At 39.8% G+C, this 26529-nt stretch overlaps 1 protein-coding gene across 3 annotated transcripts in view; it reads left to right on the forward strand.

Annotated features, from left to right (window-relative positions):
• Positions 1 to 26529, forward strand: part of NELL1 (neural EGFL like 1) — a gene marked incomplete at both ends in the record, with an annotated part of 886110 nt that overhangs the window by 521150 nt on the left and 338431 nt on the right. For all 3 annotated transcript variants that reach the window (XM_079707393.1, XM_079707394.1, XM_079707395.1), the window contains one exon: positions 22997 to 23119. In XM_079707393.1, coding sequence (XP_079563519.1) covers positions 22997 to 23119 — 123 coding nt within the window. The remainder of the gene's footprint in view (positions 1 to 22996; positions 23120 to 26529) is intronic.

Below are 26529 nucleotides of genomic sequence, written 5' to 3' on the forward strand. Positions count from 1 at the left end.
GCCAGAGTTTGAGAACCACTGGTCTAGACTAATTTTCCAAGGTAGGGAAATGGCTTGAGGGTACACTCCATTGATACCGCTATATTATATGTGAAAGGAGGGTCAGCACAGACCCAAGTGGAGGAATAAGTCAGACACCAACCTTTGGGGAACAAGCAGAATACCAAGATTCATGCTGGCAGCACAGCATCCCAGAGAGTTCTGTTTATCAGGAAATAGTACCCAATCCCAGCAAGTGGTGATTAGAGTGTGAGATTTAGAGAGATGCTGTACTGGGTTCAAATCCTGGACTTTATTAATTTAGGAAACTAACCTCTCTGAATTTCATTTTTCACATAGGTAAAACAGGGATGTTAGTTACCACCTTTCAAGGTAGCTGTGAAAAATAGAATAAAATTGTGAATGGAAAATATCCAGCAAGAGTAAATGTCCAACACATGCTCACAGCAAAATGCCTTCTCAAGAAATTATTGATAATATTATTTCTGTACAAGAATAGTCATTTCATTGTATGTGGTGCTGTCACTTTCTCCTCTGGTGTCCATGGCAGATATTGTAAATTAACCCCAGCAATCTTCCCAGTGGATTGGGCCCTTGAATCTTTTCTGATACAGCACTCCAGGCAACAACAATCAGACCTGGCTTTCAAGATGAGCCCCATTTGTCACCCCCAGTTAAGAATGCAAAAATCTTCTTAGAGATATTCCTGTTCCTCCATTTCTTTCCTGCCCACATTTAAGAAGCACCTGGTATAGCAGTGTCCAATAGATGCATAACGCTACCCACATTTAAAAGTTCTGGTAGCCACATTAAGAAAATAAGAAACAAGTGAAACAAAATTTTTTTTCAGGCTTCCCTGGTGGCGCGGTGGTTGAGGGTCCACCTGCCGATGCAGGGGACGCGGGTTCATGCCCCGGTCCGGGAGGATCCCTCGTGCCGCGGAGCAGCTGGGCCCGTGAACCATGGCCGCTGGGCCTGCGCATCCGGAGCCTGTGCTCCGCAACGGGAGAGGCCACAACAGTGAGAGGCCTGCGTACCGCAAAAAAAAAAAAAAAAAAAAAAAAATTGTTTTCATTTAATTCCATGTATCCAAAGCATTATTTCATTACATAATAAATATAAAAATTATTGAGATATTTTACATTCTTACTTATGGGACTAAGTCTTGAAAGCCAGTGTCTATTTTATACTTAGAGCACATCTCAGTACAGATTAACCATATTTTAAGGGCTCAGTAGCCACATGTGGCTAGTGGCTTCCATATTGGACCATGAAGCACTAGGTCCTCATGTCAAGGACAGAAACAAAGCTTGGTCATAGCCTCAACAGGCTTACAGTTTATTGTGACTCAGTCACAGATAAATGATAACATTTTCCTGCACAAAGTGCTGTTACCCCCCAGTTTGGATTTTCATGAAGAACAGGGTAATGTAGTCTGTGTGGGAGCAGAATGACTGGCATTTCTGCAGGCTTCATTTTCTTTTTTTGTTTCTGTATCTTGCCTGTGTGGCTGGAAATATCAGCTCCACTTGGAGCCAGCAGGTCCGACACTCTCTGATCGCATCACTTGCTTTGAGTGAAGGATTGTTTAGTGCCACTGCTAAGGAATGGGTTTCTGCTGTCCTACCTTGATATTCGTCCATAATCACGTGACAACCAACCACTCATTGAGCTTGTGCTATAATATACAAGGCACTGTGCTAAGCCACTCATGTACCAGTGGCTTCCCACCACACTCAAAATGCTATCCTGATGACTTCGAGGGACCTACCTGATTTGACCCATGGCCACCTGGAAGACCTGATTTCCTACCATCATCCCTTTTCCTCATTCCACTCCTGCTACCTTGGCCTCCCGGTTCTTCTTTTTCCATACTCAAGCCTTTCTCTTGGATTTATCTCAGCCTTGAATGCTGTTCCCCAGAATAACCATATGGTTTCCTCCTTCATTTCACCCAGGTCTTTGTTTAAATGGCATCAGAGAAACCTTCCCAGACCTTTCTATCTAATTTAGCACTCTCGTCACTCCCCTCTTTTCTCTCTGGTTTATTTTTCCTCATATTAATTATCACTACCCAAAATTATGTCACATATTTCTTTACATATTTATTTGTTGGTTGTCTCCCCCACTAAAGTGTGATCTCCATCATGGCAGGGAAATTCTCTTTGTTTACTATTTGATTTTCTGTGTTAGCACAGTGCAAACACATAGTAGGTACATGATAAATATTTGAATGACAGTGCATATGTATTATCTCATTTAATCTTTATCCCCCTTTTTGACTAAAGGAGAAACAGTGTGAGAGATAACACATCATAAGTGTAAAATTACACAGTCATTAAGTAGCAGAGCTGAGACTTTAACCTAAAATGGTGTGTGTCCAGAGCTCAGATTTCTAATCCCTTCACTTTACCACCTTTTGAGGGGACAAAACCTTGCCTCTGACCTTTTTCTGTGCTTTTGACCTCCTATAAATTCTCCAGAAAAACCTTTGGCTCTGATGGTATGATTTTCTATTTCCTCCCCTATTAATACATTGCTAGATACCATCAGTCAGAGGAACCGATAACAGAATTTGGTGACAGGTTTCACCAGTGCTATCAACATATGCATTGAAGTTTCTAGGGAGATCATGTAGTTGATGAAAGTATATTTTGATTGCTGCAAAATTGCTCATCCTAGGGTTCATTTTAGGGCCCATCTATGTCAGGTGATAACCGAAACCACTGCAGAGTGAAGACGATGTGAAACTATTGGCAGATAGTCAGTTACCCTTTAGTATACCTCATTCTGAAGATTGAAGGCTGTCTCAAAGGAATAAACACAGTCTTTCCAGGTGCTTTCATTTCATTTCAACTGAGCTCCTCAACAACCTCATTGAGCTGCTGTGTCACACCATGCCCTGGGCACAGAACCAGGGATACTGTCCTGGTAATCTATTGCTGTATGATGGCCACCTCAAACTTAGTCGTGTAAAACAACCATTTTATTGTGCTCATAAATTCTGTGGGTGGATAATCTAAACAGGGCCCAGCAGGGATGGCTTGTATCTCCTTGATATCTGGGCCTCAGCTGGGAAGAATTAAGGGCTGGGGAGACTCAAACAACTGAGAAATGCCATCTTCCTAAGCCTCCTATCCTCACGTGTCTGTTGCCTGGGTTGATACTCCTTGATGTCTGGGCTCAGCTGGGACCATCACCTGGAGCTTGTACACATACATGTGTGGCCATGTGTCTTCAGCTGTCCACAGGTTGGCAGCTGGGTTCTAAGAGGTAATGTCCTGGGATGGGGCATCCAGAGAATGAGCATTACAGAAGCTGCCAGACTCTTTCTGACCTTAGCCTTGGATCTTGTGACATAGTTTCTGCCACATTCCCTTAATTACAAATGCATTTCTAAGGGAGGAATAGATTGGACCTCATGATCCAGGGAAGGGTGAGGTTATATTGCAGAATAGCATGTGGGTTGGGAGATATTGATTTGGCCATTTTTAGAAAATCTGCCACAGACCCAGAGGAGAAAATGATATTTGTTACTACCTGTAAACACCAGGAGTTACACAGAGGTGGGAGACAGGCATGGGAAACATATCGGGCAACTTCATTTTCCTTTGGAAAGCAATCCTGGCCTACAGCATGCACATTCTATATGTAAATGGGGTTATTTCCTCTGCCTTGTGTTTCCATCCCGTTGTTCACTAAGGCAATTTTTCTAGATCTATCACCTTGCTGTAATGATTCACTGTATGAGTTCTGGTATTGCTTTGACACTTAGGCTCAATTTGTTTGCTTCTTTATCATCCAAGAGAGTGTACCCTCCAATCCATGAGGCTAAGAAAGCTTAGTGTCTTCTCATGCTCCAGGGATTTTCTTGTTAATACAGATTACCAGGAATACTCATCAGAGAGCTGAGGCAGCACAGACAGATTGTAAGCCTCTTTCAAGCTTAATAAATATACACTTTAACATTTTTAGGGTGGCATTTCCTTTGTTAGTTGGCCTGGCATATGTATTTGTATATATATTTAAAATTCATTTTATTGAAGTATAGTTGATTTATAATGTTGTATTGCTTTTTGCTGTACACCAAAGTGATACAGATGTATACATATTCTTTTTCATTCTTTTCCATTATGGTTTATCGCACAGAATATTGAATGTAGTTCCCTGTTCTATACAGTAGAACCTTGTTTTGTAATCCATTCTATACACGGTAGTTTGCATCTGCTAATCCCAAACTCCCATTCCATCCCTCCCCCACCCTCTCTCCCCCTTGGCAACTACAAGTCTGTTCTCTGTATCTGTGAGTCTCTTTCTGTTTCGTAGATAGGTTCATTTGTGTTATATTTTAGATTCCACATGTAAGTGATGTCATATGGTATTTGTCTTTCTCTGTCTGACTTACTTCACTTAGTTTGATAATCTCTAGGTCCATCCATGTTGCTGTATATGACATTATTTCATTCTCTTTTATGGCTGAGTTATATTCCATTATATGTATGTTCCACATCTTCTTTATCCATTCATCTGTCAATGGACACTTAGGTTTCTTCCATGTCCTGGCTATTAATAGTGCTGCTATGAACATAGGGGTGCATGTATCTTTTCAAATTATAGTTTTGTCTGGATATATGGCCTGGCATATATTTTTAAGTATTCTAATTTTCAGAATCCTAGCCCAACTGAGCAAAACAAAAAAAGCTAACAATTACTGAGCATCTACTATGTATTAAGAACTGTGCAAATCTTTCTAATTATATCTTTATTAATACAACTCCATAGCAAGGTGGGTGGTGTCGTTTCTTTTTAAAGATGGGGTCATTGAGCCTCTGAAGGTTTAAGTGACTACTGATTTCTTAGAGCTTCTTCACATGGGGACTGGGGTTCAAACTCAGTATGCGTGTCTCTCAAATACCTGCTCTTCCCCTTATCCTGCAAATGCTGTCACATGATTTCACTATGGACTTTGTATCCTCAGTCCCCTTTCTTTCGATCCTCCTGTGTCTCTTTTCTAGGAAACACGAAGGGCATCAGGACTTGGTCCTCTCAGAACCTTATCAGGTGAACAATTGTACGTAATGCTGGTAGATTAGTTTTCTAGCACTGCCATAACAAACTGCCACACACTGGGTGATTTAAAACCACAGAACATTTTACTCTCACAATTTGGGAGGTCAGAATCCAAAATCAAGGAGCTAGCAGGGCCACACTCCCTCCACAGGCTCAAGGGGAGAGCCCTTCCTTGCCTCTTCTGTCTTCTAGTGGCTCTGGTGCTCCTTGACTGTGGCTGTGTGAGTCCAGTCTCTGCTTCCAGCTTCACGTGGCTTTCTTCCTGCTGTGTCTTCTCCTCTTATAAGGGCACCAGTCATTAGACCTAGGGTCCACCTTAATCCATTATAGCCTCACCTTAACCTAATACATATGCAAAGACGCTGTCTCAAAATAAGGTCACGTTCTGGGGTTCTAGTGGACATGAATTTTGGGGGCACACACTATTAAACCCATTACAGTTGGGTATGGAGGAGGAATTCAAAAGGAACAAAGGGATATATTGGAAAGCACGATAATAGGACTAGCACATTTTCAGGGTTCTGTGTTTCCCTTTAATTCTATCTTCTTTTTCTTTGGAACCTCATGAGTCACCTGAGCCGCAGAGCACTAGAAAAAGAGTCATAGTCACTGGTAAAAAGGGGGAGGAAAAGAGACTTTTCCCTTTGGCCAATCTTTCTCCCAGATTCCTTTTGTTTTTCTGCACTATCACCTTGCTTCAGAAAGAGAAAGAGCAGTACATTCATATCAAGAATCCCTGAAGAAGAAGGTAAACTTCTGTGATAAAGAAAAACATCAACACAACATTAGTTTTCTTGCCACATTTCATATTTAGACAGTTTTCTTCAGAATTTCTCTGGGTAGTTGTGGAACCGAAACAATAGCAAGCCAGCCTCTTCTCAGTACAGAGATAAAAGGGTCACTTTGGGGATGCTTAAGGGACCATTACATAAAACCACAGTCAAACAACAGTTTCACATCTTTCTTTCATTCTCATTTTGGATATTTCTATTGGACTAGTGTTTTAAAAGAAACATTGGACTACAGTTCAGCTCTTCATTAATTTCGTAGTTTAATGATGCATTGCTAAATTATCCATGTGGAACAAAACTAACATTTACTGAATCCGTATTACTTGGCTGGCACACCCTAGACACATCTTCATACTTGCTCAGTTACTCTTCCCAACAGCTCTGTGTGATGGATCTTATTGCTTCCAATTTCTGGTGACAACACTGAGGCTCAGAGAGCAAGTGACAAAGCTGGATTTGGACTCAGGGCCATGGGGACATAAAGGAGAGTAACAAAGCTCCTAGTAATATCTTCCCGGAATTATTGAGGAAGGGTTCATGGAAAACACAGGCCAACACCACACAGTGATGATGTTGATGATGGTGGTGGTGGTGGTGATGGCCTCTGCCATTTCTGGAGCACCTACTGTGTGCCCCAAATGATACCAGATGTTTTACAAAGTTTCTTCCCATGAACATTCACGGTATAAAAGTTTCTTGAATATCCCTTCTGTAGTATAATCTGTTTGGATCTGAGGAAGCAGAGACTAAACCCAGTTTTCTACTCTTAGTCATGGTATCATTGTCTGCATTTTATACACCCAGAAACTGGGGCACAGAGAACTTGTCAAATCTTTCTGGGATTTGTATCCAGTGCTGAGATTTGCACCCAGATCTGTCAGCCTCCAAAGTTTTGTCTTTTCCATACACACTTGATTATACTCAAAAACCATTTTCTTTCTTCTTTAAAACAAAACAAAACCAAAAAACCCTCTATTTTTTAGTAATAAAAGATACATATTGGTTGTAAAAAATTCACAAGTACAAAGTGAATAAAATAAATAGTATAAGTGCCTTCCATTTATCCTCTATCCAACTTCTCAGTGTAAATCACTGTTAATAGTTTAGTATACATTTTTATAGATTTTCTACGTATGTACAAATATCATATGTAAATGATTAATATATATTATATATAACCTGCCATATTTAATATATAGTACTATATATCCAAGCAGAAAAGCACTTGATTGAGTTACTACTTTGTGTTTTGTTTCTCTCTGCTATGGAGGAATTGGGGTATATATTACAGAAAATAATAATAAAAATAAAAGATTATTTTACACAGATCACACGTACACACAAGAAAGGATGGGAACTGGCTCGTTGCCTTTCACTTCTTGTCTTTACTTCTGCAACCCTTCCACCATATCTATTCTGCTCATAACCCTACTCAGGGCTTTGAGTTGAGAACGGCTTCCAGTCCTAGAGACCCCAAAGCATCTTTGCCAATGGGAAGTTAGTACATATTTTCTGGAAACAGCTTAAGTGTTCAATAGATGAATGGATAAAGAAGATGTGGTATATATATAAACATATAGAAAGATGAAATCTTGTCATTTACGACAACACGGATGGACCTTGAGGGCATTATGCTAAGTGAAATCAGTCAGATGGAGAAAGACAAATGCCATCTGATTTCACTCATGTGGAACATAATAAAACAAACTAAAAGACCAAAATAACTGAACAAACCAAACAAAAACAAACCTCTAGGTGCAGAGAACAGAGCAGTGGTCACCAGAGGGGAAGGTTGGGGGATGCAAAATGGGAAAAGGGGGTCAACTCTATGGTGAGGGAGGGAAACTAAATTTTTGGTGGTATGTACACTGTAGTGTATACATAAACAGAAATATACTGTTGTATGCATGAAATTTATATAATGTTATAAACCAATATTACCTCATTTAAAAAAAGAAAGAAGAAAAAATCAAAGACTGAATCTCCCAGAAGGAGCTGGGATTATAAGGCTTGGTATTTGGGAGGATCAAAGTAGTCTAAGCTACAGTAGTTTAGCCCCAGAAGAGGGAAGGTGGAAACCTGTAGATTCTTCAGTGGTGTCCCTGAGAGTGGGGAAAGAATGGATGTATGGTACACCCCCAAATTCAGGTCCCCACTACCGGGGTACCTGTTCTTGGCAAGGATCTCAGCACCTGAGTTTAGCAGGGGACTAACAGGTCTTCAAGCCTCCTTTTTATGGGCCAGAGTAATAACCAGTGTGAAAATCAGACAGCCCTCCCACCAGCTTTTTTCTGAGACCCCCAGAACCGTGATGGAATCCTGCTGAGGGCAAAGTGGGGTGGAATGGAGCTCAATAAGGAATGCGATTTAGTTGTCCATTTTGGCAAATAGAGGGTTTAGAGTTATATTTATTTTGACTTAGAAAATTGTTTCTTGAATTCAAGTACTGTGTTTGAACATTTGTCCTTGAGCCTAAAGCACAGATTTTCAGATTTCACATTTAAGAAACTGGGGCTGAATACATTTTATATCTAATTACTTCTCTCTCTTTCCCCAAATATTACTATTAAATAAATGCTGTTTTTTAATTAATTAAATTAATTAAAATGTGACATATCCCTAGGATATTAGCAGAATAACTAACATTCCTGATCCTCATTTGCAGAAGAACAATTTCACCCAAGAATTATGTCTGATGAGTCTTTACATCCTCATCTTAAGACATGGTTGCAGAGATAAATGTGCCAGCTTATTTCAGAACTTTATCCTTAGTAATTTTTAACAGCTTTATTGAGATATAATTTACATAGCATAAAGTTCACCTCCTTAAAATGTACAGTTCAGTGGCTTTAAGTATATTTTCAGAGTGGCACAAACATTATAATACTCTAATTTTAGGACATTTTTATCACCCTGAGGAGAAAACTTGTACCCATTCCCTCGAACTTAGCCCTAGGTAACCACTTATCTACTTTGTGTATCTATATATTTGCCATCTGGATATTTTATGTAAATGGGATCATACAATAGGTGGTCTTTTGTGATTGACTTCTTGCACTTAGCAAAATGTTTTTGAGGTTTATCCATGATACATGTTGTAGTATGAGCAGTGCTTTACTCTTTGTTATTACTGAAAAATATTCCATTACAAGGGTATACCACATTTTCTTTATGCAGTCGTCTGTTGATGGCTATATGGGTTGTTTCCACCTTTGGCTATTATGAATGATGCTAGTATGAACATTCCTGTGCGAGTCTTTGTGTGGACATGTTTTAATTTCTAACTGGTGTATACATAGGAGCATAATTGCTGGAACATGCAGTGACCCTATGTTTAACAGTTTGTGGAACTGCCAAAGTAATTTCCAAATATTTTACATTCCTACTAGAATGTACAAGGCATCCAGTTTCTTCACATTCTTGTAAATAATTTTTATTGTCTTTTTGATTATGGCATTCTAGTGGGTGTGAAGTGGTATCTCGCTGTGGTTTTGCTTTGGGTCTCCCTCATGACTAAAGATGTTGAGCATCTTTTCATGTGTTTATTAGACATTTATATACATGCCTTAGAGAAATGTCTATTTAAGTATTTTCCCCATTTTCTAATTGGGTTATCTTTTCCTGCTAAGTTGTAAAGTTTCTTTATATATTCTCAGTTCAAGTCACTTATCAGACGCATGATTTGCAATTATTTTCTCAGAGTCCAGGGGTTGTGTCTTCAGTTATTCTTCTTCTTTTTTTTTTTTTTTTTTTCGGTATGCGGGCCTCTCACTGTTGTGGTCTCTCCCGTTGCGGAGCACAGGCTCCGGACGCGCAGGCTCAGCGGCCATGGCTCACGGGCCCAGCCGCTCCGCGGCATGTGGGATCTTCCCGGACCGGGGCATGAACCCGTGTCTCCTGCATCAGCAGGCGGACTCTCAACCACTGCGCCACCAGGGAAGCCCTCTTCAGCTATTCTTTATGAAAGAAATGGCCTGCCTCAGAGAGAGCTCCTGAAACTGCATGCCTTTCTTCTTTTCGCACAGTCACTGTGATAAATAAATATATCAACACATTATTACCTGGTTGTATTTCATTTATAAGCTCTGCCCATCTAAGTTTCCCCCAGCTGCCTGATTCAATTACCTTTCCCTTGTCTTAATTCTCCTTGAGCTATCTACAATTTTTGATGCCAAAGTCAATAATACTCTTTTCTTTCTGTCCTTCCTTATTCCCTCCCTCCCTCCCTTTCTTTCTTATATAAATAGGTACTTTTACTAGACAATTACTAGGTTTCAGAAGCTCTGCTAGAGGCTGGGGATAAAGAAATATATTTTCTGTCTTCCTTTGTGCTCTAGTAAAGAAGACAGATGTTAGTAAACCACTAATACACTAATAAACATAAAACGATAACTGTGATTAGCTCTTTGAAGGAGAGGTGCTGGGGTTATATGAATATTACAGGGGAAACTTCCTGGTTAGGGAAATCAGCGATTCTTTTCTCTGAGGAGGTGAGAACTGAGTTGGATACCAAGGATAAGCAAGTGTTAAGGGAGCTAAGAGGGAAGAGCATGTGAAAGTGCCTGTGACCCAAGGGAACAAAGCCCTTTGAGGCAGGAAATAAAGTGTGGTTGGAACAGAGCAGGCAAATATGAAAATGAACTGAGGCAGTTAGGTAGAGGCCAGACCATGATGGGCCAAGGAGGTTGTAATAGAAGTGTTTGTCCACATTTTAAGACCAGTGAAAAATAACTGAAGTTTTAGAAAAGACAGGAAGATGATCACATTTGAATGCCTAAGAGATTATTCTAAGTGCAGTATGAAGAATGAATTGAAGGTGGGCAATAGTGAATGTGAGGGTCCACTGAGGATCTATAGCAAGAGGTCAAGTGACAGCAGCTTAGATGTGGGTAAGATGATGGTAGCTTGGATGAGGGTGGTAGAAATGGAAATGGAGATAAAAGAATGAATCTGAAAGATATTTAGAAAGAAAAATCAATGAGACTTGATGGTGGCTTGATGATAAGGGATTAAGGGAGAAAGACATTTCAAGAATGACTAATAACTACATGATGCTAATTATTCTGCCATGGTTTGACAGTAACTGCCTTGGTTTGAGTCTACCATCCTATAACCTTGGACCACTTAAAACCTCTCTGTTCCCATTTCTTCATTTAGAAAATATGGATGATAATATTTAATTCATATGAATGCTGCAACACATTTAGAGCAGCATCTACATCGTAGTATGTGCTCAATAAATATGCTAAACAAATAAATGTGCTCATAGTATGTTTATGAAAAATCCCAATTATTAGGGATTTCTCTGTTTGAAAAACCAGAGAGGGAAAGTGACTACTTTCTTAAAAATTAAACACACTGAAGACTTTTGGTTCTGGCCAAGGTAGACAATCCCCATTCCTTCCGGGTCATTAACAACTAAAAATCCCCTGGATATAACACAAAAAATATCCAGCAAGACTCTGAAAGGTGGAAAGAAGTTGGACTACCTAGCAACTCTGGGAGGTGAGGAACAACAAGAAGTGAGTTCTCCGTTTTCTTTTTTGCCTCTGGTGTCTCCCGGATGGGGAGTTGAAGAAGCCTGCAACCTAAATCCACAGACAGGCACAGAAGACAAACGCTCCAAGGAGAACCAATTCTACTGCTCCTAGGGAAAGAATTAGAGAAGGGGCTCCAACAGAGCTGAAACCTTTTTGAAAGTACCTACCCTCCTTGAGCCATATGTTTGTAGAAAATCTGCTTGGTAGAAGCAGCCAGTGCTCTGATTCCCTCTCTGTGGGAATGTCAGTGGGGCCCAACATGGAGCTGGGCCTCTACTCCAGCCCAGCAGCACGCAGACTGAAAAAGACAGTGCAAGGCAAGGCTGATGGGTGGTACAACTCTCCCAACTTCATTGCCAGTGGGGCCCAGCAAGACCTCCACCTCCACCCAGCACTGACAAGGCCGTATGAGGTGGAGCTAACTTTACACTTTATGGTGAAAGATGGAGTGCTTCCTTCCTAAGATTGGTGGCAAATGATGGTCTGCTCTCATTCCTGTGTGCCGTAGCACCAGAAGTCTCAGCCAACAGAATAAGGTGGCAACACAAGGAAATAAAAAGCATACAGATCAGAAAGGAAGAAGTAAAGCTATTCCTATTTACAGATGACATGATTGTCTATGTAGACAATCCTGATGAATCTACAGAAAAAATTGCATAACTAATAAGTTCAGAAGAGTCAAAAGCTGTACAAGATCAACACACATAATCGTTTTCCTATATACTAGCAACTGATAAATAGAAACCAAAATTAAAAATGATAACATCATATACAATATACATATACATAACTCCAAATAAAGTGAAATCCCTAGTTGTAAATCTAATAAAACATTTACAGGATCTGTGTGCTGAAAATTACAAAACACTGATGGAAGAAGTCAAAGAATAACTAAATAGGGAAACATGCTGTGTTCATGGATCAGAAGATTCAATATAGTGAAGATGGCAGTTCTCCACAAATTGATCTATAAGTTCCTATGAAAATCCAAACAATATTTTTTATAGAAATGGACAAGCTTTATCTAAACTTTATATAGAAAGGAAGAAGAACTAGAATAACTAAAACAATATTGGAAAAGAACAAAGTGGAGGGAGTCACTCTATCTGATATAGAGGCTTTCTTTAACTTAGAATAATCAAGGCAGTATGGAATTGGCAGAGGAGTATATACACAGATCAGTGGAACACAGTAGAGAACCCAGAAACAGAGAACACAAATACAACCAATTGTTTTTGTTTTGTAAGTCACATATTTATTATAATAAAAAAAATGATCACCTCTACCTGTAGCAGTTAGGTTCCTTTAAGAATATGTCACTTTACAAACAAAAAGGATGAGCACCGTGCTACTTTATTTTACTTACTGTGTTTACTTATTTTTTAACATCTTTATTGGAGTATAATTGCTTTACATTGTTGTGTTAGTTTCTGCTGTATAACAAAGTGAATCAGGTATACATATACATATATGACCATATCACCTCCCTCTGCGTCTCCCTCCCACCCCTCTAGGTGGTCACAAAGCACCGAGCTGATCTCCCTGTGCTATGCAGCTGCTTTCCACTAGCTATCTGTTTTACATTTGGTAGTGTATATATGTCCATGCCACTCTCTCACTTCGTCCCAGCTTACCCCTCAAGTCCATTCTCTAGTAGGTCTGTGTCTTTATTCCTGTCCTGCCCCTAGGTTCTTCAGAACCATTTTTTGTTTGTTTTAGATTCCATATATATGTGTTAGCATATGGTATTTTTTTTTCTCTTTCTGACTTCACTCTGTATGACAGACTCTAGGTCCATCCACCTCATTACAAATAACTCAATTTCATTTCTTTTTATGGCTGAGTAGTATTCCATTATATATATGTGCAACATCTTCTTTATCCATTCATCTGTCAATGGACACTTAGGTTGCTTCCATGTCCTGGCTATTGTAAATAGAGCTGCAATGAACATTGTGGTACATGACTCTTTTTGAATTATGGTTTTTCTCAGGGTATATGCCCAGTAGTGGGATTGCTGGATTGTGTGGTATTTCTATTTTTAGTTTTTTAAGGAAACTCCATACTGTTCTCCATAGTGACTGTATCAATTTACATTTCCACCAACAGTGCAAGAGGGTTCCCTTTTCTCCACACCCTCTCCATCATTTATTGTTTGTAGATTTTTTGATGATGGCCACTCTGACTGGTGTGAGATGATACCTCATTGTCGTTTTGATTTGCATTTCTCTAATGATTAGTGATGTTGAGCATCCTCTCATGTGTTTGTTGGCTCTCTGATATATTCTTTGGAGAAATGTCTGTTTCAATCTTCTGCCCATTTTTGGATTGGGTTGTTTGTTTTTTTAATATTGAGCTACATGAGCTGCTTTGTATATTTCGGAGATTAATCCTTTGTCAGTTGGTTCATTTGCAAATATTTTCTCCCATTCTGAGGGTTGTCTTTTTATCTTGTTTATGGTTACCTTTGCTGTGCAGAAGCTTTTAAGTTTCATTAAGTCCCATTTGTTTATTTTTTTAATTTCCATTTCTCTAGGAGGTGTGTCAAAAAAGATCTTGCTGTGATTTATGTCATAGAGTGTTCTGCCTATGTTTTCCTCTAAGAGTTTGATAGTGTCTGGCCTTACATTTAGGTCTTTAATCCATTTTGAGTTTATTTTTGTGTATGGTGTTAGGGAGTGTTCTAATTTCATTCTTTTACATGTAGCTGTCCAGTTTTCCCAGCACCATTTATTGAAGAGGCTGTCTTTTCTCCATTGTATATTCTTGCCTCTTTTATCAAAGATAAGGTGACCATATGTGTGTGGGTTCATCTCTGGGCTTTCTCTCCTGTTACACTGGTCTACATTTCTGTTTTTGTGACAGTGCCATACTGTCTTGATGACTGTAGCTTTGTGGTATAGTCTGAAGTCTGGGAGCCTGATTCCTCCAGCTCCTTTTTTCGTTCTCAAGATTGCTTTGGCTATTCGGGGTCTTTTTTGTTTCCATATAAATGGTGAAATTTTTTGTTCTAGTTCTGTAAAAAATGCCGTTGGTAGTTTGATAGGGATTGCATTGAATCTGTAGATTGCTTTGGTTAGTATAGTCATTTTCACAATATTGATTCTTCCAATCCAAGAACATGGTATATCTTTCCATCTGTTTGTATCATCTTTAATTTCTTTCATTAGTGTCTTATAGTTTTCTGCATACAGGTCTTTTGTCTTCTTAGGTAGGTTTATTACTAGATATTTTTTTCTTTTTGTTGAATTGGTAAATGGGAGTGTTTCCTTAATTTCTCTTTCCAATTTTTCATCATTAGTGTATAGGAACACAAGAGATTTCTGTTCATTAGTTTTGTATCCTGCTACTTTTCCAAATTCATTGATTAGCTCTAGTAGTGTTCTGGTAGCATCTTTAAGAGACTTTCTATTACCCCTTTTATGGCTGTTAGCATTTGCCTTATGTATTGAGGTGCTCCTATGTTGGGTGCATAAATTTTTACAATTGTTATATCTTCTTCTTGGATTGATCCCTTGATCATTATGTAGAGTCCTTCTTTGTCTCTTGTAATAGTCTTTATTTTAAAATCTATTTTGTCTGATTTGAGAATTGCTACTCCAGCTTTCTGGATTTAATCCAGATTTAATTAAATCTGGATTAAAAGGGTAAGACAATAATAGTAGGGGACTTTAACAGCCCACTTTCACCAATGGACAGGTCAACCAAAATGCAAATAAATAAGGAAATACAAGCTTTAAATGACACATTAAACAAGATGGATTTACCTTGCTCCTTCACCTGCTGCATATTTCTCTGTCTTCTCATTTTGCTTAACTTACTGTGTTTGGGGTCTCCTTTTTGCAGGTTGCAGGTTCATAGTTCCTGTTTTTTTGGTGTCTGCTCCAGTGGGTAAGGTTGGTTCAGTGGGTTGTGTAGGCTTCCTGGTGGAGGGGATTGGTGCCTGTGTTCTGGTGGATGAGGCTGGATCTTGTCTTTCTGGTGGGCAGGGCTGCATCCGATGGTGTGTCTTGGGGTGTCTGTGAACTTAGTATGATTTTAGGCAGCCTCTCTGCTAATGGGTGGGGTTGTGTTCCGTCTTGCTAGTTATTTGGCATGGAGTGTCCAGCACTGGAGCTTGCTGGTTGTTGAGTGGAGCTAGGTCTTAGCGTTGAGACGGAGATCTCTGGGAGAGCTGTCACCGATCAATATTACGTGGAGCTGGGAGGTCTCTGGTGGTCCAATGTCCTGAACTCAGCTCTCCCATCTCAGAGGCTCAGGCCTGACACTAGGCCAGAGCACTAAGACCCTGTCAGCCATGCAGCCAGGTGTGTAGGGAGTTTCTTGCCTTTGGGGAAGTCTGAGGTCTTCTGCCAGCATTCAGTAGGTGTTCTGTAGTAGTTGTTCCACATGTACACATACTTTTGATGTATTTGTGGGGAAGAAGGTGATCTCCATGTCATTTCTCTGCCATCTTGAAGGTCGCCCACTGTGTTTACTTTTGATTACAACAGTTATTGTTATTCTTCTCTTGGTATCATATTTGATGTATTATTTCAGGAATATCCTGATGGTTATAAACTTGTCCTCAGGGGGGAACCAAGCAACGGGGAGCTGTGCTGACATTCTCTGCTGTCACTGGAACTACTCCTATTGCTGCAGCTTCGCTCCTAGGCCTCCACTCACCAGATCCAGGCAACCTTCCAGGAGCCGCGACTCCTGGTTACTGATCCCAGGGCTGCCCCCCAGGTCTCACAGAGGTGTCTGGTATTAACCTCTCTACCAGTACTCTCGGTACCAGACTCTCCTCTGTGCTAAGCAGACATCATCATCTGAGCAACAGGGGTGCTCCCTCAGCTGATCTCTCCCTGTGGAAGCTCCCAATTGGTTTTTGACAAAAGTACAAAAGCAATTCAATGGAGGAAAAGTAGCCTTTTCAACAAATGACATGCATAGGCAAAAACCTAAACTTCTTACCATATACAAAAGTTAAGTCAAAATGGGTCATGAACTTATCTAAGAGGTAAAACTACACAAGTGTTAGGAAAAATATGAGAAAATCTTTAAGACCTAGGGTTAGAGAAAGAGTTCTTATATGTAACATTAAATGCACTATCCATAAAATGAAAAATAGGTAAATTGAATTTCATCAAAAATAATATATTTTGCATTGTGAAAGGCTGCTAAAAGGATGAAAATACAAGCTGGAGACTGTGAGAAAATATTTGTAAATCACATATCCAACGAAGGCCTTACATCTAGAGTATATGGAGAATTCTCAAAACTCCACATTGAAGAAAACATCCAATTGTAAAATGAGCAAAAGGCATTTCACCAAAGAAAAATAGATGGCAAATGAGCATGTGGAAAGACATTCAACATCATTAGCTATTAGCAAAATGCAAATTAAGAGCTCAATGCAGTATCATAACACACACACGAAAGACTAAAATTTAAAAAGTGAAAATACCGAATGCTGACAATGATGTAGAGAAACTTGATCACTCGTGCATTGCTAGTGGGAATGTAAAATGGTACAACCATTCTGGAAAATCATTTGGCAGTTTCTTACAAAACAAAACAAGCACTTACCCGATGCCCCTGTAATCACACTTTTGGACATTTATCCCAGGGTAATGAAAATGTATGTTCACACAAAAACCTGTGCACAGATGTTCATAGCAATTTTGTTCAGAGTAGTAAAATACAGGAAACAATCCACATGCCCTTCAATCTGTGAATGGTTGAATAAACTGTGATACGTCTTTACAATGGAATACTACACAGCAGTAAAGAGGGATGAACTATTGAAACTACAGCAGTCTGGATGTGACTCAGGGGCATTGAGCTTATTGAAAAAAGTCAATCTCAAAGATTACTTACTGTGTAATCCCACTTGTATAACAGTCTCTAAATGACAGCTATAGAGATGGAAAACAGATTAGTAGCTGACAGGGGACAGGGATTGGGGGTGATGGGGGGGAGTGTGGACTAGGTGCAAACACAAAGTCATAGCATGAATGTGGTGATGGTTATGCAGATTTATACATAAGTTAATATTACTTAGAAATACAGCCATATGTACATACACACAACATGAACGCAGTTTGAAAACATGGTGTGAACTGAATTAGGTCGGTAGACTACTTAACAATGACACACAACTGTCAGTTTTCTGGTTTGTATATGGCACTACTGCTATACAGGATCGCACTATGGAGAGAAACTGGGTGAAGGAGATAAGGGACATTTTGTACTACTTCTACAGCTTCCTGTAAATCTGTAATTATTTTTTTAAAGGTAAAAGAAATTACCTACATTGTGGCTAACATTATAGATACTCCTTTGAATCATATAATAAAGTGGGAGTTTAGAAGGAGTGCAGGAGAAGAAATGAGGAGATGGGAGTTCAAGTTATAGACGTACACCTTACTATCTATGTACTTATAGGAAAAGCCTCTTACATGCTCCAAACTGCAATTTCGTCTATAAAATATGACTAATAAAACCTGCTTGGCTTGTCCCAGTGACGTTACTGTAACAATTTTTTGTAAAATTCAAACTAGATTATTTTGAACAAAGTGAAACTGTAGCCAGCCAGACCCCAAATGTGGACATTTGCAGCCACAGCTGAAGTGACTGTTTCAGTAGCTTGTTTGGATCCTGATTAGTTCTCTAAGGAAAACAGTGTGTTAATTGATAATGGCTACTGATTACAATGTTAGAGAGGTGGATTAGAACCCTTTTGAGCCATCCCATAGAAGGGAAAAGAGGAAGGAGAGAGGAACCGTGTGATAATGACAGTGCTTAATGAGTACCAATAAATATTAGCCAGCATAACAATAATTATCATTAGTAGAGAGCTTGCTGCCAAAATTGTTATTTCTTTGTCCTGAGAGGTTTAATACTCCAAATTTACCATAATCAAACTCTGGTTATATATCAGCGATCCTAAACATAAATCCTTCACCTTCCCAATCTATAGTCTTGTTTCCCAGGGACCATAATTGAATCTAAGCAAATATTTCTTTGAATCTTCAAAGAGATATTCTAATTTGTGTCTTCAAAGGCCTATCTGTTCACAGCCTTTCTGCCTGAAAAGGAAAAAGAAAGTTTTCTTAACCAGTTTTAACCACCATTCAACAATTGCGTCTGCTCACAAATAATTGTAGTAGTAGTGGGAAGAGTAGTAGTAATAAGAGCAATGATAATAAAATAGCTTACACTTATGGAGCACTTACTAGTTGCAATTAGCTGTAATAAGTATTGTATCTATATTAGCTAATTGAGTCCTCATAAAAACCCCAGGAGATAGGTTGTATTCTTCTTCTTATTATTATTTTTTACCATTTTAACCATTAAAAAGAATTTTATTGGCATATAGTTGCTTTACAATGTTGTGTTAGTTTCTACTATACAGCAAAGTGAATCAGCTATACGTATACATATATCCCCTCTTCTCTGGATTTCCTTCCCATTTAGGTCAGCACTGAGCACTGAGTAGAGTTCCCTGTGCTATACTGTAGGTTCTCATTCATTATCTATTTTATACATAGTATCAATAGTGTATATATATCAATTCCAGTCTCCCAATTCATCTCCCCCCCATAGGTTGTATTATTATCCACATTTTACATGTGGAAATTAAGAAGACACAGATTGTCTGAGTCACTCCAGTGCACGTAGCTGGTGAGTGGCATGTCCAGGACCATCTAACCCGGGCTGTGTGGTTCTAGAGTCTCTTGCCTCTATGTCCTACTACCTCTCACAAGAGCTTGTCTCACACCTGCAGTATCTCCAGCAGCTGGAAGGGGATTTGAGATTTTTAGAAGGAGACCATTTCTTCTATGGCAATCTCTGTCAAACATAGTTTTGAGGGTACTGGTTCCTTTGAAAACTCGGTTGTGACTAAAGATAATAAGATGTGAAAGTTTTGGAACCTTTGTCGTTTGGGAATAGGCTGGATCTTCAGTGGGTATTTGGGACCAGTATAGAAAAAGACAGCCTTTATTCTTGGCATTAGGGGATCACTTCTGTGTGACTTGGTTTAGCTTCAGTCATGTCCAGGTTACTTCCAAGTACTCAGTGATGTGATCATTCTCAGTGTCTGGAGTCACAAGTCCAAACTCCTCCACTTATTAGTTTCGTGATGTTAGGTTATTTAATAATTTAATATTTAAATTTAATAATGTGTTTTTGTCTCAGTTCCTTCATTGTAAAATGAGCAAACATATTTCACGTGACTTGGGCGAATTAAATGACATCATATATGTACAATATTTATCCCAATGCTTGGCACTCGAGGCTCAATACTACTATGTGAAGTAGAGAAAGTAAAGTCAGGGTTGTAGAAAATGGGCTATGATACCTTTCCTCAAAGTTAACTACTTAATAAGGTATTCATGATAAAATTCACAAACCTCATCACCATATATTGTGATTTGATTGCCTCCAAAGAGATAAAATATTAAATTTATTAAAAGTTCCAAGAGGGTTAAAGTTCATGTGTTATAGAGAGCAGGAGTGGAAGCCTGCATGGCAAAAAGTGTTCATATGAAGTGGTCTTTGAAGCCAGGCAGGGACACAGATACTCAACTATACTGGGAGAGTGTTTTGAGTCAGGGAAACATCATGACAAACTAGAGAGGTAGGAGTCAGCTCATGCACTTGCAAGTCAGTGATGGGGCCACCTCATTAGAGAAGGGGCTTTGCATCAAGAATATTGGGAGATAATACAAGGTAGGATAGATGTGTTAATTCACCTGATGGGGGAATCCTTTAAGAGTGTATATGTATATCAAATTATCACTTTGTACGTTTTAAGTATCTTTCAATTTTATTTGTCAGTTATAACTTTATAAAGCTGGTGGCAGGGGCGGTGAGATGGGGGACACCAGATGGGCAACGATGGACCAGACTTCTGGAATGTTGCATAGAACCATACCTTTCTCCATACTGTTCCTTTTTTTTTTTTTTTTTGTGGTACGCAGGCCTCTCACTGTTGTGGCCTCTCGCGTTGCACGCAGGCTCAGTGGCCGTGGCTCACGGGCCCAGCCGCTCCGCGGCGTGTGGGATCTTCCCCGACCAGGGCACGAACCCATGTCCCCTGCATCAGCAGGGAGATTCTCAACCACTGCATCACCAGGGAAGCCCTCCATACTGTTCTTTTGCCTGGAGTGCCCTTCCTGGGCATTTCTGGCTGAGAAAACCATGACCATTTTTACAAGACTAGTTCAAATACTATGTCTTTCAAGAAGACTTTTCTCCCTATTAGAAGTCATTTCTTCCCTCCAACGAACTTTTGTTCCAGTTAATCTTTATTTCTCTTATCAAGCATGAGCACACATGCCAGTTTGCCTAGGTCATTCTGAGTTATGCCTGTGATTCCAGTGTAATTATTAGCAGAGCCCCCTTTCACTGTAAAATATGTTCTGCTTTTATATGATAAAATATGAGGTCACCTACTTATAACTCTTATCACTTCTCCCATGTGTTCTGGTTGGTTACGTATTGCTGTCTGGTGGCCTCTATTAAAATGTTCATATGAGCAGAGACCATATCTACTCATTTGTATTCCCAATACAGACTCTAATAATTACTTCGTAAATGGATTTAAATAAGGAGATTGAAAACTCTTGGGGTCTAAGCCTATATACTTAGACTTCTTTGTGTCCCTAATATCATCTGGTATTGCATCTGTACATATTAGGTGCTTGCTAGGTCTGTAAATGTGATTGGACATTCATAGGGTTATACTCTTTCTGGACTATCCTGGAGATGATCTGAGGACAGACTAGAAGTGTGTGTTCATGAATCTTCTCCCTTCACAGTGCTTGCTAACCTGTGTGCATTTCTGTTTTGGAGTTTGCACTGGTTTTAAGGTGTAAAGAAAAATTTTCTTTGAAAAACCCAAGGTGTTAAATTAAGAGCCATGTGCATTTGTATACTTGACATTATTGCATGTGGGTGACTGAAACAGCTCTACTTTGTAGAATTTAACCCTTCTCATTACTGGTCCCTGTTAGGAAATTTAAAATAAAAATTAATGAAGGGACTTCCCTGGTGGCTCAGTGGTTAAGAATCCGCCTGCCAATGCAGGGGACATGGGTTCGAGCCCTGGTCCGGGAAGATCTCACATGCTGCAGAGCAACTAAGCCCGTGTGCCACAACTACTGAGGCTGCCCTCTAGAGCTCGCAAGCCACAACTACTGAAGCCTGCGTGCCTAGAGCCTGTGCTCCGCAACAAGAGAAGCCACCACAATGAGAAGCCCGTGCACCGCAACGAAGAGTAGCCCCCACTCGCCACAACTAGAGAAAGCCCACACGCCGCAACGAAGACCCAGTGCAGCCAAAAATAAAATAAATAAATAAATTTATTTTAAAAAATTAATGAAGATAGATGATATTTCAGTTTATTGGTACATTGATCTAACAGTTTGCTTAACAAACTATATTGAATTTTTGGTTTTGTTCAATTAGTGTTGATTTCTTTGAGATTTATAGCTGAGATTTCAACTCTTGTTTTATAACCTGTTCTGACTTAAATAACCCTACTTGATTTTTCTTCTTAAGATTTTTAAGAAGTTATACTAGTATATGTTAAAGGGAATAAAGGGCATAAACTTTCTCACATTATTTATTTACAGAGGAGTCATTTACATGAGTATTAAAACGTCCTGATGATGAGGGGAGAGTCTAGTTATCTGTGAAGTCTTGATTTCTAACTTGGAATCTTTCAGTCCATTTCGTAGTGTTAGATGTATTTTCCCCTATGTCTTGTGGATTAAGGATGCCATGGCTATTTGAATATATATAACCATATTACTACACATTAGGCATCAGCCCAGTGGTTAAATTCTGAACCTTGTGAAAATACTTGTGGGTTAATGCTCCTCTGCCAGGCTGTATTAGCTGGGCCTTCCTCTTTAGTTATACCCTCTTTGTTCTGTTGGAGAAGAACATTGAGAGGATGCGACAGGTGGTTTACCTCACGAGCTGGACCCAGGTAATCAGAGCCTCCATACCCAATTCCCAACCTTGGGGCTGTTGACATATCAGACTGGTTAATTCTTCGTTGTCCTGGGCTGTCCTGTGCGTTGTAAGATGCTTAGCAGCATCCCTGCCCTCCACCACTACATTCCAGTAGCATCTCTTTTCTCAAAGCATGACACCCAAAAACATCATCAGACACTGTCAAATGTTTCCTAGGAGGGAGAGATTCAGCATTGCACACACCATGCCCCTGCCCCTATTAAGAACCACTGCCTTGGAACGTCTGCAGAAACTTTTGCAGACATGGAAGAAGCAGTGACCTTAGAGAAGCACTTAGCAATCATTGTGACCTTAGGGAAGCACTTAGCAATCATTGTCACTTGCATAAGTCACTTGACTTCTCTGACACTCAGTCTATTTACCTGCCAAGGGAGGATAATAACATCCATCTTTTAGAGTTGTTGAGATTTCAACCACATCAGGCATGGAAACTGCCAGGCATAGAGTAAGGTCCCAATGCACGGTAGTCACTGTCGTTCTTACTTGGTGAGTTCCAGCTAACTTTTCCAACACCAGTGATTCCAACTTATGAAAAAGTGTCTCTCTTTCTCACCCTGCAAACAGAGCACGACGAATGTGGCAGCGGGCAGCACAGCTGTGATGAGAATGCCATCTGTACCAACACCGTCCAGGGACACAGCTGCACCTGCAAACCAGGCTACGTGGGCAACGGGACCATCTGTAGAGGTAGGCTGGCCGTGTAGGGGCAAGCCCTGAGCTGTTGCCCTGCCCGAGCTCTTGGCGCTCCTGTGGCAGATCCGTTGTGCCATTCTGGTGGCTGAACGTGGCCAGCATTCCTGTCCCTGGACTGTCAATTGGCAAGGGCACTGTGCATCAGAGAAGAAGGTGCTCTGAGTCTGCCTTTTGGGTTGAAGAAAGAAGGTGTGAATGTGGTTCAGGGGCATGGTTCCGTATCTTGATGGCTCTCTTCAGCTTTGCCTGTTGGCTTGTGTTTGTGATGGATGCACTGATTGCTGAGAGCCCTGCTCAGAGGGCATGTGGGCACCGCTCATGGCCACACTCCAGGTATCTGCTCAGTGTAGGAAGCTTAAAGTTTCAGCCCCTCTCTGTGTTTGGAGCAGTTCAGAGGCCAGTGCACTGGCTTCTGTCTGCATTTAGAATAAAATTCCCATTCCTCCTTCTGGCTAATGAGAACATTCAGAATCTGGTCCCTGGCTCCTCTCAGCTGCATCTCTGTGTTCTCCCCCATTCTCCCTCGGCACCAGTGCGCTATTCCTCGCACAGGCCAACCACATTCCTGTCTCAAGGCTTTGCACTTGTGCTCCCCTGAGCCTCCACGCTCATTTCCTTCAGGTCTCTGCCTAAGTCTTCCCCTATCATCAGAGACTTTCTTTGACCTCTGTTTCTGAAATAGACCCCTAGTACTTTTCGGCCCCATACCCTCCTTTATTTTTTCTTTACTAACACAGCCTATCATAACATTATGCATTTATGTGTTTGTTTCTGTATTGTCTGCCTCCCCATGGGGATGTAAGCTATGTGAGAGTGACCACTGGGCTTCATCTCCCTACTCTGTCCCCAGCAACTAGAATGGTAGCTGGCGCACTGTAGACGATCATTAACTAACTGAATCAACCAAAGAGGAAAGAGACACAGTCACATTGAAAAAGAGGCAAAGTGTACAAAAAACCCAGGAAGTAACCCTTTGAGTTAGGTATTATTATTATCCCCATTTTAGAGTTCACAAAGCTGAGACACAGAAAGGTTAAGTAACTTACCCAAGGACACACAGTGCGTTATCAGTATTCTTCTGAAGAGATGACATGCTGATGGTGAAAAATAATGAACAATGACTTCTAAGAGGAGAATTTTATTCTGTGTTGGGGAAGTTGGAGTAAACAGCCTCATGCATGACTGAGAGTTAAATTGGTGAGACTTTTTAATGGCAATTTGACAAAATCTATCTACTTTTAAAGTAAATCTGAAGGGTCATAGAGGAATTCTCTTGAGTCCATTGATTTTACCTCTTGAAATGTGTTCTAAGCATATGCTCCTGAGGGGTGAAAAATTCACATACAGGGATGTTTTTACCGCATTATTTGTATTTACCAAAACCCAGAAACAGCCCAAGTATCTGTCAGTAATGGAATGATTTAATTTATTTGGAGTATAATTTAATGGAATACAATACAGTGGTTTGAACTTCTGAGTGTATGTATGTACAGACACGTGCACACACATATACACACCCACACTGAAAGACATATTTTTGAGAAAAAAGAAAAATAAATAAAACCAAGTTGCAAGACAATACATATGGTATACATATAGTATAATCACTTGGCTAGTTTATTATTATTTTTTTTTAGCATCTCTATTGGAGTATAATTGCTTTACATTGTTGTGTTAGTTTCTGCTGTATAACAAAGTGAATCAGATATACATATACATATATCCCCATATCTCCTCCCTCCTGTGTCTCCCTCCCACCCTCCCTATCCCACCCCTCTAGGTGGTCACAAAGCACCGAGCTGATCTCCCTGTGCTATGCAGCTGCTTCCCACTAGCTATTTTATATTTGATAGTGTATATATGTCAGTGCTACTCTCTCACTTCCTCCCAGCTTACCCTTCCCCCTCCCCATGTCCTTAAGTCCATGCTCTATGACTGTATCTTTATTCCTGTCCTGCCCCTAGGTTCATCAGAACCTTTTTTTTTTTTTAGATTCCATATATATGTGTTAGCATATGGTATTTGTTTTTCTCTTTCTGACTTACTTCACTCTGTATGACAGACTCTAGGTTCATCCACCTCACTACAAATAACTCAATTTCATTTATTTTTATGGCTGAGTAATATTCCATTGCATACATGTGCCGCATCTTCTTTATCCATTCATCTGTCGACGGACACTTAGGTTGTTTCCATGTCCTGGCTATTGTAAATAGTGCTGCAATGAACATTGTGATACATGTCTCTTTTTGAATTATGGTTTTCTCAGGGTGTATGCCCAGTAGTGGGATTGCTGTGTCATATGGTAGTTCTATTTTTAGTTTTTTAAGGAATCTCCATACTGTGCTCCATAGTGGTTGTATCAATTTACATTCCCACCAACAGTGCAAGAGGGTTCCCTTTTCTCCACACCCTCTCCAGCATTTATTGTTTGTAGAGTTTTGATGATGGCCATTCTGACCTGTGTGAGGTGATACCTCATTGTTGTTTTGATTTGCATTTCTCTACATATATTTATGTAAATATAGGGAGACGGGAACCATGCAGATTGTTCACCTTATTACCAATGGGTGTGTGTGTGTGAACAAGAACATCCACTTATTGCTATAAATTCAATATTGTTTGCATCTCCTACAGTGGGGATTTATATATGTAATATTTGTGTGTTTTTTAAAAAGTTCCATGAGACAAATAAAGAAACTAGTGCTCAACTTTTAAAAGAAGACTTGAAGATATTTCCAAAGCAAAACAAAAAACTATAAACATTAATATAGTTCCACGGGTTATCAAGCCACTGCTGATACCTGCATGCTAATGCTGTAAATCTGAAGAACAACACAGGGAATTGATTTTAATGCATTATTTTTTCAAAATGACCTTACCTCATAAAACAATATTGATTGCACCAGGTCAGTGAGTTTTGTTTGTCAAGCCCTCTCGCCACTGTGATAGGTGATGGCTTCACCCTTGTGGAATTTGAAAGTCCCAACTGTGAAAAATACGAGTTCAGATAACGTTCCTGGTGTCCATGGACTCTGAAAATACATCTTTCCTTGAAAGTTATGAATTAGGGAAAATAATTTTCTTAAAGTAATTCTCATGGTCAATTGTGTTAACCTTAATAAGATCAGGAGAATCCTGTGTTTCATCAGTGTTATGTGGGGAAGCATTGTAGTAGAGGTGAAGATTGGACAAAGGAATTGGAGAATTGGGGTTTAGACCTGATTTTCTTACTGCTGAGCTGTCACTTCTGTATTTTTACATATTACAATGGGGTTAATGTTACCTTCAGTGTTTATCCAGCAGTTATTGCAAAGAATTATTAAAGGAATATATATTGCTGTGTTTTAAGCTATCAAATGCGCTAAAAGTGGAAGACAGTATTATTGGCGGAACAATGATGA

The sequence above is a fragment of the Hyperoodon ampullatus genome (assembly GCF_949752795.1).
Source record: "Hyperoodon ampullatus genome assembly, chromosome: 7".
NCBI classification, from domain to species: domain Eukaryota; kingdom Metazoa; phylum Chordata; class Mammalia; order Artiodactyla; family Ziphiidae; genus Hyperoodon; species Hyperoodon ampullatus.